At 48.7% G+C, this 12,921-nt stretch overlaps 2 protein-coding genes across 4 annotated transcripts; one reads left to right on the forward strand and one right to left on the reverse strand.

Moving 5' to 3' along the window:
• Nucleotides 1-1,064: 1,064 nt before the first annotated feature.
• On the reverse strand, nucleotides 1,065-4,437 carry CIB1 (calcium and integrin binding 1). Its single transcript, XM_006198447.3, has 7 exons — nucleotides 4,143-4,437; nucleotides 3,971-4,005; nucleotides 2,774-2,882; nucleotides 2,005-2,155; nucleotides 1,744-1,862; nucleotides 1,573-1,661; nucleotides 1,065-1,328 (listed from the first exon to the last, which is right to left on the reverse strand). The coding sequence occupies exons 1-7, from the start codon at nucleotides 4,191-4,193 to the stop codon at nucleotides 1,307-1,309; spliced, it is 576 nt and encodes a 191-aa protein (XP_006198509.1). The 5' UTR covers nucleotides 4,194-4,437; the 3' UTR covers nucleotides 1,065-1,306.
• A 28-nt stretch (nucleotides 4,438-4,465) lies between these two features.
• On the forward strand, nucleotides 4,466-11,529 carry GDPGP1 (GDP-D-glucose phosphorylase 1). 3 transcript variants are annotated; one of them, XM_006198446.4, is made up of 3 exons: nucleotides 4,466-4,911; nucleotides 9,306-9,360; nucleotides 10,182-11,529. In XM_006198446.4, exon 3 carries the CDS (start codon nucleotides 10,191-10,193, stop codon nucleotides 11,346-11,348), a length of 1,158 nt encoding a protein of 385 aa, XP_006198508.2. In that variant the 5' UTR covers nucleotides 4,466-4,911; nucleotides 9,306-9,360; nucleotides 10,182-10,190; the 3' UTR covers nucleotides 11,349-11,529. The 3 variants fall into 3 exon arrangements, with proteins under 3 accessions (XP_006198508.2, XP_072806890.1, XP_015108183.2); XM_072950789.1 differs by lacking the exon at nucleotides 9,306-9,360 and having other exon boundaries at nucleotides 4,467-4,603; nucleotides 4,810-4,911; XM_015252697.3 differs by lacking the exon at nucleotides 9,306-9,360 and having other exon boundaries at nucleotides 4,467-4,911.
• Nucleotides 11,530-12,921: the final 1,392 nt, after the last annotated feature.

Genomic DNA, 12,921 nt, shown 5'->3' on the forward strand with positions numbered 1-12,921 from the left:
CCTTACCCTACTGCCACAGGCTGCTCCTCACTGCAGAGCCGGGGCCATCTGGGCTCCGGTGGGTCCTCCTGTGCCAGCTAGCCAGGTTGTTGCAGCTGTCATCCCGTCACCTCAGGGACCGGAGGGCCGTGCTGGCACCACAGCCCTCAGGAAGCTCTGGGCCTGGACCCACCTCCTGGACCTCTCCGGCCTGTATCAGGCTGTGGCCACAGGAGAGAGGGCAGCGTGAGCCCAGGAGAGAGTACGTGACAATGCTTACCTTCGCTCGGAATTCCAGGAAGAGACGGTTGCCTGCCTTCCTCTATCCCAGCCTACAAACTTGTGTTCTTTTCCTCACACCCACCCTGGCCTTATCTTCAAACCCAGTCCCCCAGTTCACCCCGACACCCTGCCAGCCTCCACTCTAAGGGATGTTGACACTGCCCTGAGCACAGGGGCCCTGAGTTCATGTGGGTTTTATATTTTTTCTAATAAGATGCACTTTACATTTTTTTTTAATAAAATCTAGAATTGAAATTGAATCATGGCCCATCCTCTTAGAGGCCTGTTGCTTTCTGAGGTTGGTCTAGTTCTCTGAGTTCTGGGAGGTTCTAGGCCTCCTCTTTGAGGTGCTTGTGGGCCAGAGCCAGCCCATCTTGGCCAACCACACCTCCCAGGTTCTTAAGGTGGGAATTTTAACAGTGAGAGGGTGGGGGATTTGTTCACTCTACCTCAGTCCAGGGATGGGGCACAGGGTCTTGGGTTTTGTGTGTGTGTGTGTGTGTTTAACTTAGAAAAAAAAGTTTTAAAAAGGATCATCCAGTAAAAGTGACATTCTTTTAGGACACAGTTCTATAAAGTTTAACACGTGGAGAAATTCATGTAAACACCACCAGTCAGGATCCAGAAGAGCTCCATCCCTAGCTCTACCCCGGCGTACTCACACCCTCACCGGCTCCTCGCGAGGAGGGTGGGGAGGCGGCCACAGTCTGACTTCCTTCTTTAGATCCTTATTCCCAGTGTGACCAAAGGCTCCTGGAACCCACTCCTTCCTCATGCCAGCATTTCTAGTGTCACACAAAGGCTCAAAACTTCTAAACCTTTATTATTGATTAGTAGAAACACAAACAGAGCGGATGACAATGGCAGTGAGAAGGGGAGAGGCCTTGACGTGGAGGGCCCTCCCCTGCCCCGGGCAAGACTGCGCAGTGCCAGCTCCAGGCTGGGCCGGCTTGGCCGGCCCTGGCAACACAGGTGTAACCTTGCCCGCAGCTCAGTAGTGGAAAGGTTCTTTGACAAGGTGCTGGGACACACGCTGTGGCTTCTGTCACAGGACAATCTTAAAGGAGCTGAATAAAAGAAGAGTGCACTGGGTTTTTTGCTGGAAAAGGAGGGTAGGGACTAAACCCAAACTTACCCACCTCTCCCCCAGGACCCTTTGGAATGAGCTAGGTACCATATCTGTGAGTTCCCTTCAGAAGAAGAGCTACTCTAAGGTATTCAGAGGAAGAAGGAAGCTTTCTCTCACCCCAGGTACCACCTGTCATAATAACGTCCCAGACCCGATGCAGCAGATGGGGACCACAGTCATACCTGGCAAAGTCTGGTGAGCGGGAGATGACATGCTGGAACTCAGAGAGATTGATGGTTCCATCCCTATCAATGTCAGACTCTTCTAGGATCTGGGAAAGGGAAAGCTTCAGGCCAAAGCCCAACCCTTCCCTCCTGCTCCCTGCCCCGGAGCAGCCTGGCCCAGCTGCTCACATTGTCAATGAGCTGTTTCATCTCTGAAGCGCTGAGCCGTGTGTCCTCACCCTCTCCCGTAAGGCAGTTCACGAGCTGGCTCAGGTCTTCTCTGTTCAAGGTTCCGTCATCATCAAAGTCTAGAGAGCAGACACAGGAAGCCGAAAAGGACGTGGTCAGGATGAGCTCCAAGGCTCCATGAATGACCTCCAGCTCCCAAGCAGTACCACTGCAAAGACCGCTTGGGAAGGGCTGGTGTTCCACCCGGCTCCCGGTCCTTACCAAAGATGCGAAAGGCATAGTGGGACTTGATGTCTGGGGTTGCTGTGTCACTGAACACACTGAGGAGGTCCAAGAAGTCCTCAAAGCTCAGGCTGTCTCGGGTTGGGGATGTGGAGAAGACCCTGCAGATTCGCTCCTTGAAGGGGTTGGCCTAGGCAAGAAAACCCTCTATGAACGCCATGGAACGCAGCCTAAGTCACACACTCCAACCCCACCAAGAACTGGAGGGAGCAGTTCAGGATTGCGGGGGAGAACTATTAGCACTTTGGGGCCAGCATGGAAGGCAGGGAGACCAATGACTCAGCCGGGGAAGGGACAGGGATGGCTTCCTGGCAGTCAGAGCTTAACCCAAAGGTAAGCTTGGCAGCAGAAAAGGAAGAGGAAGGCATCCTAAGCAAAGAGAAATAGATGGGCTGATTATTTTAAAACACATTTAATTGAGCACTTACTGTCTTACAGGCACTAGGCCAGTCACTTTGAGTACAAATTTTCCCAGCAGCCCTATGGAAAGGCAATCAACCTCGGGAATAGGATTTCTCAAAATAAGGTAATTCAACTCCTCTTAACGGACAAAACTTCTTTGAACCTCCAAGAATATGTCTGAGAATCTCAGTTTGAAAACATCCTTCTAGATAATTCCCCTGGATAATTTTGGTAAAGCCCTAGCCCCCAGGAAATTGGGGCTAACCCAATTAGAAAAGACTAGAATGGGGACCAGTGATGGCATGATCTCAAAAGGAGTAGCAGAGGGAGACTGGGGGGCTGGCACCTTGAGTTCTGGAAGGCTGAGGATCTGTTCCAAGGACACCCGTGCCTGCAGTGACTCCTCCACACCCCGGTGCTCCGGGGGAAGCAGCTCACAAAACCGCCTGTGGGCTCTGGCAGAAGGAGGGGAAACTGTTGGTGCGCCTTCCTGGGTGCATTACATCCCCACTCCTTGCCTTGCTACCCATCATAAACCAGGTGAGGAGCTAAGCCCCAGACATTGAACTTCTGAGTCTCAGGCATGATAAGCCGAAAGCAGCTATATCACAAGGCAGTACAGACTGGGAGTCCATTCTTGTAATGGGTATTTACTGAGGGTCCGCTGTATCCCAGGCACTGTGCTGGGCCCTGGTTCTAGAGCTCCCCAAAGGATGGAGAGGTCAGGAAGGAGCCAGAAGCTGGCCCTGAAGACCAGTGGAAAAAGAGCTAAGTTGAAATCTCATTCTCATTCCAGGAATCTCCTGCTGCTCCTGCAGCTATCCTGAACTGTCTCCTCCTTAGGCCCAACCTCATTCCAATTGGGATTTTTTTTGCCAAGGGAAGCCCAGGAATCTCCTTACTCAATTGCCCAGGCCACAGAAAGCTAGCACCTGGCTAGGAAAGGGGTTCCTCTTATTCAGAGTATAGTCTTAGGCAAGTTACCAAATTTATCTGAACCTGTTTCATTGTCCATCTACCTCCCTCGTGAGGGTTAAGTTAGGTAATGTAGGCAACCACTTAGCACAGTTCCTGGCGCATGGGAAGTACTTCATAAGCGTTAACGGTTACTAGTATTATTCTGGTAAAGTTGGGGAAAGGAGCCTGGCTCCGCAAGGCTTCTCTGGCTTTGCCAATAGGCAAAGCAGCCCAGAACTACAGCAGCCCCTGACTGAATGGGACAGGAAGTTCGGTTACGCAGAAAGCAATGGAGCGCGGGGTCAAAGAGCGCCTGTCTATGGCTGGAGGCTGCGAGGTAGCTCCGCGGTGCATAGCTGGGGCCGCCGGCGCGGGCAGGGCGGGCGTGCTGGGAACAGGGCATAGCCTAGGGCTGGGGGCCCTGGACTCCAGTTCTGGCTCAACTGCTGACCTCAGGCAGGCCCTTGCCCCTCCCTCTGGCGGTGCCTCAGTGTGCCTATCTGTAAGACAGACACCCACCCCCATCCCCCGTCTTGGAAAGCCGTCCCTAGAGGATCCCGGAGGTGAGGTTCGGGAAAGGACTTACAGTAGGATCTCCTGCTTGGTCAGGAACGTCAAATCCTGGAAGGCAAAACAAGACAGGAGGTCAGTGGGCCGCCGGGAGGCCAGAGGCCGCGCCCGCCCTGCCGATACTCAGGAACCCCTCTCCCGAGCGCAGAGCCGCGCGCAAGCTCCCTAGAGACCGGTGTCTTGCGCACCTGGTACTCGGCCAGCAGCTCCTTGGACAAGCGACTGCCAGAGCCCCCCATCGCCTCGCCGCGCGCACAGCTCCGCCAACTCGTCTCGGGACGCCGGCAAATTTCTCACTTCCGCCCTCGGGCCGCGTCACCACCCGGTCCCCGCGGCAACCGCTCCAGGGGCCACCGTCCCCGGGCCCGCCCCCTCCTTGAAGTTTCCAGGCGCTCCCAGCCCGGTTCAGCCTGCCGGATCCCCGTTCCGGGTGGTCCCTGCCCAGCTGGAGGCGGGGCCCGGGGCGGGGCCGGACGCTCCGGGGCGGAGCCCAGGCCTCACGGCCCCGCCTCCTGGGTGGGCGGGGCGGGCCGCGGCTCGTGCTTTTTTGCGTGCAGGCTGCGCATGCGTTAAGGGCGCCAAGACGTCGATATGGCCCGAGTCGGACCCTGCGGGAAGTCGCGTGCTGCATCCGCCTCACCTGCAGTAGGTAGTGACGGCCACGGCAACCTTGGGCGGAGTCTGGTAAGGGGCATCTGGGAAGTCTCTGGAGCCAGGGTAACCGAAAAATCTCAAGACTCGCTGAGTGACCCGACGCTGTCACTTGCCCTTCTGCCGAGCGAGAGCTTTTCCACCCAGAGACGTTGCCACCCGGCACTTCCTATACGTGTTGCAACCCTCATTCTACCTCTCCAGAAATAACCATAACCTTGCTGCCTACTGAGGCTGTTTACTGAGGGTCCACTGAATGCCAAGCGCTGCGCATGATTAGCTTGATTCTTACAACAGTTCTGCAAGGTAAGTTCTCGTTTTACAAACGTGGAAATGCAGAGATTCAGTGTGGTTCAGTGACTTGTACAGGATCCGGCATTTAGAAAGCAGTCCCTCCAATCTAAGGCTGTTTTTCAAGGCTCCCCACTGCTGTCCTCTGACCCCACCCTGCGCCCAGACTGCTTGCTCAGGGGAGGTAGGTACTGAAGCTGACCTCTTTGCCCTTGTCCCTTCTCAATCTCTAGGACAATGTTTGACACATAGTAGGCTCTCAGTGTTTATTGGATGCATGCATAAATGAATGAATCTACACTATTCCAAAAGGTGAGGATTACAACCTCCTGAGTTGAGGAAGTGGAGCTGAGATTAATTCTCTTTGTTTTCAGCTTTATTGAGGTATAATTGACAAAATTGTAGGAATTAATTCCTGATTCTTTCAATTCATTCCACTTGCTGATCTTTGTAAAGTCTGAATATGAGCATGTCAGTCTCAGTTTAAAGCCTTTAAGGAGTTAAATACCAAATAGCAGCCCTCTGTAATCTGACTTCAGCCTCTTTCTCTTTCTGCTCAGGCTTTCTGTGTTTCAGCCACTATGGGCTCTCAGTTCCTCTTCCGTCTTATCCTCAAGGAATCCTTTCCTGATTCCCTAGACTAGATTAGGAATCTGTCTTACACTTGCAGAGTACCCAGTGCTTCTGGACAGCATGCTATCATGTTTGCAATCTGTATTTGCTTGGGTGATAATTGGGTTAATGTCTGTCTCCCCCACTAGACTGCATGCCCCATGAGGGGCGATGAAAATCATGATCTCCAGGACCTGATATGTGGCAGTTGTGGAGTAAATGCTTGCTGAGTGACTAATTTTCCCGGCACCCAAAAATAAGGTGATCATCTGAGAGTGACTTAGTAAGACTCAGATATCAACCTGTGAGTCCCACCATTGTAGAAATACCCCATTCCGGAAAGTAGAGGCTACAGAGCAGTGGGAATACCAAAACTAGTCAAGTGACTGGAGTGTGGTCCCTTGACTGTTGGCTCTTTCTGTCCAAGAAAGGGTTGGTCTTCAGTTAGTTAAAGGTAAAGAGCAAGAAGCTGTCACAGTTTCTCCTGTGCTAAACTGAGGAGAGGGAGTGCTGGGCAGCCAAGGTGAATCCCTGGACTTGTTGGTGAGACTCTCACTTCATGGTGAAGCTATGGGAATTGGCTATGTGCCGTGGTGACCAGCTATGATCTAGATCTCCCAGCCACCTCACTTGACTGAACCCTTCTTTATTGAACAACCTTTTGATTATAATTTTGCTTCCTGGTAGATTTCTGTATGGAGGAGGGGCTGTACCAACCAGCCAATAAGAACATTTTGTGCCATTTGGTATGATTCTCATTATAAATTACTGAGTCACCCAGCCATCCCTGGTGAGACTGGTTAGCTGATTGTCCTTCCTGTGCCTGATCAACCCTTGAAATAGTGATGAAACTGGCTGACTTAAAAATAGCTTCTAGTGCTGCTTGTTATAAAATTATTTTGTTTCTTGATTGGATCTTGTACAAGTTTGCTCACTGATCATATTTTGTCAATGCTTGGATTTTGAATTCCACCTTTTTTGTTTGTTTTTTTCCCAAGACATTTTTTTCCCTGCTTGTGATATTATTTTCCTCTTCCTGTTTTCCTTGAGACATTAGATAGGATGGCCACATGAAGTTTCTCTGAGGCAGTGACATTTGATCTGAGACCTGAAGGAGCCAGCCATAAGAAGAAAATCTGGGACAAGGGTATTTTTGGCCAAAAGAACAGAAAGCTCCAAGGTCCTGAAGAGAAACAAGTTTAGGAAGAGGGAGGAGGAGAATAGGCAAGGGGAAGAGGGGTATGAGAAGAGGTGAGAGAGGGAGGCACAGCTAAGCCTTGAGAGCCCAGAGGCCAAGATGAGGAGACTTTGTTCTAGAGGTTCAAGGTCACATCACTAGTGAATGGTAGAACTACAATTCAGACACCTTGTCAGCCTCCAAAACTTAATCTCTCACCTTTCTCCCAGGATGATACCCACTGCACAGGCTTATTGTGAAAGTCACCTAAGCAGATTTGGAAAGCCCCCAGCCCATAGCTGGCATGATAAAGATATGCAACTAGTGGTCCCTTTCTCTTCTTACAAAGATTCTGTCGTGTCAGTCAGTGGTCACCATGATTTGTCACTTAAGTATTCCTCTTTATTCCTAGGTAATACTCTTTGCCTCCTAGTTCACTTTAACTTAATTACAACTGTACCTACTTTCAATTGATTCTGTCGACCAGTATGTCTTTACTCATATTTTTAGTCTTTTGGTGTCACCTTGGTCCTGGGTCCTTGGTCCCTCCCCCTGGGTTTTAATGTTATTCCAAATTTGTACCCAGCCCAGACCTTACCCTTGACCTCCAGGTTTGACTATCCAGCTGCTGACACCACTTCTCTTGGATACCCAGGCTACATCTCAAACTCAAGAATCAAAACTGACCTCTTGATCTCTCTCTTCCTCTAGTCACCCTATCGCCACCCCACCTCCCCAGCCTCCTTACCTCTGTAAATGCCACTGCCGCACCTGTTTCCTGGAGCTGAGTTGCTCCCAGTTCTTCCCTTTCCGTTAGTCCCCAGAGTCAGCATGTCAGCAGGCCCTGTTAGTTCAGGCTTCAACATACCCCCAGCTCCTCTCTCTCTCTATTGCCATCTGTGTTGTCCAGTCACCCTCATCCCTCACCTGGCCTTCAGAGAGGCCTCCAAAATGGTCTCTGCTTCCCCTTTGCTCCCCCTACAATCCACTTTCCACACAACAGTTAGGAAAGGTTTATAAAATACCAGACGATCCTCATGCTTAGAACCTGCCAGTGATTTCTTACTGTTTAGAATAAAATCCATCTCCTGGGAGGAGGGTATAGCTCAGTGGTGGAGCATCTGCTTAGCATGCACAAGGTCCTGGGTTCAGTTCCTAGTACTGCCATTTAATTAATTAATTAGTTAATTAATTAATTAAAAATTCCATCTCCTGACCAAGGCCCTGCAGCTAATCTGGCCTCCCCCTCCAGCTTCATCTGGGGCCCTCATCTCCCCTTTGTCGGCCACGCTTCAGTAACACTGGCTTGTTTTCTGTTCCTTGAACAGGCCGAGCACCTGCCCGACTCAGGGCCTTGGACTTGCAGTTTTCTTTGCCTAGAGCACACTTTCCTCAGCTCTTCACTGGGGGCCTCTTCTCATCCTTCATATCTCAGCTCAGCTGTCATCTCAGAGCCCTGCCCCGCCCTCCTGTAGATGTAGGATGCCCTGATCCCCCTCCTCTGTTGTATCACTTGTTTATTTCCCACCAAATGCTATCACCATGGGGAGTCAATGTGTTCCTCTTGCTTATCATCTGACTCCACCCCAGGATGTAAGTGCCATGAGGATAGGGACTTTGTTCTCCTTATTTGTGACCGTGTCCTCATTGCCTCATACACAGCATTACTCCGTAAGTACTTGGGTTTTGTGGCTTGGCTGAACATGGAGCAGGGTGCCTGGAAGACGTGCCCCCAGAATGTCAGCAGTAAGGATGAGATAGGCATTGAACCTGAATAAATTAATGAATGAATGAGAGAGTAAGTGAATACTGTCTTAAGTTTAGCTCAGCAAATTATTGGATTTCTGAAATCTATTTTGAGACTCACTTAAAATTTTTTTTAACTGTGGTAAAATTATATAATATAAAATTTACCATCTTGACCTTTTTAAAATTGTGGTTAAAAAACACTTAGTGTAAAATTTAACACTGTAACCATTTCTAAGTGTATAGTTCCATAGTGTTAAGTATATTCAAACTGTCTGGTAGCCAATCTCCAGAACTCTTTTCATCTTGGAAAACTGAAACTCTAGACCCATTAGTCAATAAACAATTCCTCAGTCTCACCTCCCCACGACCCCTGGGAACCACCATTCTACTTTCTGTCTCTATGAATTTGACCACTCTAGGTACCTTATATAAGTGGAATCATACAATTTTTGTCCTTTTATGGCTGATTTCATTTGGCATGATATCCCCAAGGTTCATCCATGTTACAGCGTATGTCTGCATTTCCTTCCTCTTTAAGGCTGAGTTATATTCCATTGTCTGTATATACCACATTTTGTTTATCCATTCTTTTGTTGGACACTTGGGTTATTTCCACCTTTTGGCTATTATGAATAATGCTGCTATGAGCATGGATGTACAGATATCTCTTTGATACACTGCTTTTAATTCTTTTGGAAGAACTATTTCTAAGTGTATAGGTCAGTAGTGTTAAGTATTTTCACATTGTTTCACATTGTTTCACACAATCTCTCGAGCTTTTTCATCTTACAAACTAAAACTCTGTACCCATTAAACTCAGCCTGACTTTTAATATGTCATTTTGTATGTTTTGTATTTTATTAATGTGAAGTTTCTGGACAAGCAGAGCTGAGGATACCAAAACTTGTTCTGAAGCGACTATTGAGGTAAACCTTGTTCTGAAGTCCTATCTGGGCCAACAGCAGGCCGTCTCCCTGACACCTCTGGGTCTGCAGGGCTCCCAGGGCCCAGTGGAAGATGAAGACAGGCATAGATTTCTACCTTAAAGGATTGACCCAGGGCACTTATGCACACATTGGGACATCCTCACCCAAATGATTCTAAGCATGGCCATTTGGAATCACTACCCAACAGTGGAAAAGCTATTCTCACAAAAGGAGTAGTCAGCTTTGAAACCCTGGCCATCCTCATGTACTGGAACACTGGTACAGTTTCCTGGAGGGCAGCTTGACCTGAGCCATGAGCCTACTCTGACCCAGCGATCTACTAAGGTTTTATTTTAAAAGAAAATAAAAACATCCGCAAAGATAGATGCATAGGATGTTCATCACAACATTGTGTATAATAGTATAAAATTGGCAACAACCTAAATGTACAAGTTAAACGTTGGTTAAAAAATCAAGATCCATCTACATGTGAAATTGAGGTTAAACGTAAATTGTGATTTTCCCCTGGGCGTTGGATAAGGTTGTATTTTATCTTTATTTTTTTCCTCCATTAGGAAAGTTTACTCAATAATTTATAGAAATAAAACAATTTTGATTTATATTTTTAATTCAGCAAAAAAGTATGCTAATCTGCAGGTGAGTGAATTATGAGTGATTTCTGTATTTTCATAATATTTTACCAAAGGCATGTATTAACTTTTTGTAATCAGAACAAAAAGTAAAGATTATTTGAAAATAAAAATAAAATCTCTGGAAATGGGATATCATCATGCATTTTTCGCCTCTTATGATTGTTTCAGGTCAGCCCCATGGCTATTTCACATGATTCAAATGAAACTTCCTATTTGCTACCTCCAAACACTGAGGACTGGGAAGGACACAACATTCCTGACTTTGTCTATGGGCAGAAGGAACTTGTGACAGAAGGGATTCAGTGGCCGAGGAACACACCCAGCCTCCCAGACACACTGCCACTGTCTCGCTTCGACTCTGCACTCTGCACGGCCTGGAGGCAGCGGATGGAACTGGGGCTGTTCCGTTACCGCCTAGGGGAGCTGCAGACCCGAACCCTCCCTGGTGCTGTGGGTTTTGTGGCTCAGCTGAATGTGGAGCGAGGTGTGCAGAGAAGGCGCCCCCAGAACATCAGGAGTGTGAGGCAGGCGTTTGACCCTGAACAGTTTAACTTCAATAAGATCCGGCCAGGAGAAGTCCTCTTCCATTTGCACCGGGAACCCGATCTCCCTGGTGTGCTCCAGCAAGAGGATATCCTTGTGGTGATCAACGTCAGCCCCCTGGAGTGGGGCCACGTGCTGCTGGTGCCTGAGCCCACCCGAGGGCTCCCCCAGCGCCTGCTGCCAGGGGCACTGCGGGCTGGGGTTGAGGCCGTGCTACTGAGCTCACACCCGGGCTTCCGCGTTGGCTTCAACAGCCTAGGTGGCCTGGCCTCGGTGAACCATCTCCACCTGCATGGCTATTACCTGGCGCACAGACTGCCTGTGGAGGGGGCCCCCAGCAAACCCCTGGACCCTGGGGGCCGTCTGCATCTGCTCCAGGCCCTCCCAGCTCCTGGCTTTCTTTTTTACACTAGCAGCCCAGGACCTGACTTGGAAGCCTTGATAAGCAGGGTCTGTCGGGCCACTGACTATCTGACTGACCACGAGATTGCACATAACTTGTTTGTGACCCGGGGGGGCCCACCTGGAAAGACATCGTCTTCCTCAGCCCTTACAGGGGTCCGAGTAATTCTGTGGGCCCGGAAGCCCAGCTTTGGAGTAAAGGAAGGCGAGGCGTTCAATGTTGCCCTCTGTGAGCTGGCCGGGCACCTCCCTGTCAAAATGTCCCAGGACTTCAGCAGCCTAACAGAGGCAGCCGCTCTGGCTCTCATCCGAGACTGTCTGCTGCCCCCAGCCCAGGCAGAAGAGGTACAGGCAGCACTGGTAGCCTTGACAGCCCAGGAGGAGCAGTAATCCTTCCAGAAGTATTTATTTTGTAACTGAGCTAAGTCTTTTCTAGAGAGCTGTCCCTCATGGTCATGTGGCCACTTTCACGAATGCCTTCTCACCTGTCTCAGCCTAAGGGGAGGGATAAAGAACTGGTAAGTCGTCTCTTTAAAGAGGAGAAACCTGGGAATAAATTGAATGAATGAGCCCTCGTGGATGTATCTGCTGCTTTTCACCTTTCTTCTTAGACAAGCCCTAGGGATGTCAAACCTATAGTTATGAAGGGAGTGTGTTCAAGAGTTACACACTCCTGACTTTATATGTGCAGACTTTTCCTTTTGTATCAAGTCTTAGCAAAGTGATAGTTTAATCACTTCCTCTGTTCTTGCCTCTCTGCTTGGTCTTCCTTTGCCCCCCACTGAGTTTTATTTCTTCATCCTATCCCTCCACCCGATTTGGCTCCCCCATCCATTTGCCCCTGTTGTAGCACATTCTTCGCCACCTAGCCACCTTGAATTTTCCTACATCCCCAACGCTGAGCTGAATGTTCTCATTTCATGTGAAAACAAGGTGTCCTCACAACTTGAAAGTTGCAGGTCCTCTTAATACCCCCATTTAATAGGTGAAGAGAACAGGTTTAACAGATGACAGAGGTTTAGTAACCTGTCCAAGTAGCTCAAAAGTAGTGCAGTCAGGACTGCAGCACAGGGCAGTCAGACACCAGAAGCTGCTGGGGCTGTGCACGTGCGACCGACTGCCAGTTAATAAAGTCTCACTGAGATAAGGCAGAATATGCATCACAACCCATTTCATAAGAAAAAGTTTAAAATTTAAACTCCTATAAAGAATTTTTGGTCACCTTCATGTTTTTGGCAGTGATTTTAGCTTAATGCCTCTTTCTGCAAGGCCTTACCTTGCAGGCTCCAATAACATCACTTTATTTTGCTTGCTCTCTCTCTGAAGGTAGTGCAGATGACCATTATAGCAAAAGTGGACTTTGTGTCCAAGGTGATGAGCCCAAATACGAGGATTTTCCAGTTTTTCCCTAGGGCTGATGTTTAGAGGAAAGCATTCTCCAGCAAAAACTAAGTTTTTCCATAAAAAATTTTAAAAAGTCAAGTAGGTTTTCTTTATGGTGGTACTTCTCAGCCACATATACTTTGCGAATCATCAAGAAGGGGATTTAGATGGAAGCTTTTTCTAAGTTTGAATATGGAACACTTAGGAGGCCCTTTGTACTCAGAGCCCTGAGCTTTGAGCACAGTAGGAAGATAAGAAGGGATAATCCAGCCCAGGGCCTCTCCACCTCTTTGCTTGCTTTTTAATGGAGGGTCTCTGGTACTAAGGGGTTTTGGACTTGATCTAATGGGAAACTTTGAGAGTTTTAGGGAGGAGGATATAGCTCAGTGGTAGAGTGCATGCCTAGCATGCATGAGGTCCTGGGTTCAATTACCAGTACCTCTACTAAATAAATAAACCTAATTACCTCCCTCCGTTAAAAGAAAAGTTTTAAATTGGGGAGCAGCAAATTTACATTTTAGAAAGGATACTTAAGCTGCAGTGAATGGATGCAGCAGGGAAGAATAGAATCAGGGAATCC

Source organism: Vicugna pacos, chromosome 27 (assembly GCF_048564905.1).
Source record: "Vicugna pacos chromosome 27, VicPac4, whole genome shotgun sequence".
Classification (NCBI taxonomy): domain Eukaryota; kingdom Metazoa; phylum Chordata; class Mammalia; order Artiodactyla; family Camelidae; genus Vicugna; species Vicugna pacos.

Bases quoted from the DNA above. Each gene is read 5' to 3' on its own strand.
- CIB1 (XM_006198447.3), bottom strand. From the start codon at position 4,193: ATGGGGGGCTCTGGCAGTCGCTTGTCCAAGGAGCTGCTGGCCGAGTAC. The intron at 2,883-3,970 runs GTAAGTCCTTTC...TCCTTCTGCCAG, and splicing joins ACCAAGCAGGAGATCCTACT to AGCCCACAGGCGGTTTTGTG. The intron at 1,662-1,743 runs GTGAGCAGCTGG...TCCCTTTCCCAG, and splicing joins TGAAACAGCTCATTGACAAT to ATCCTAGAAGAGTCTGACAT.
- GDPGP1 (XM_006198446.4), top strand. From the start codon at position 10,191: ATGGCTATTTCACATGATTCAAATGAAACTTCCTATTTGCTACCTCCA.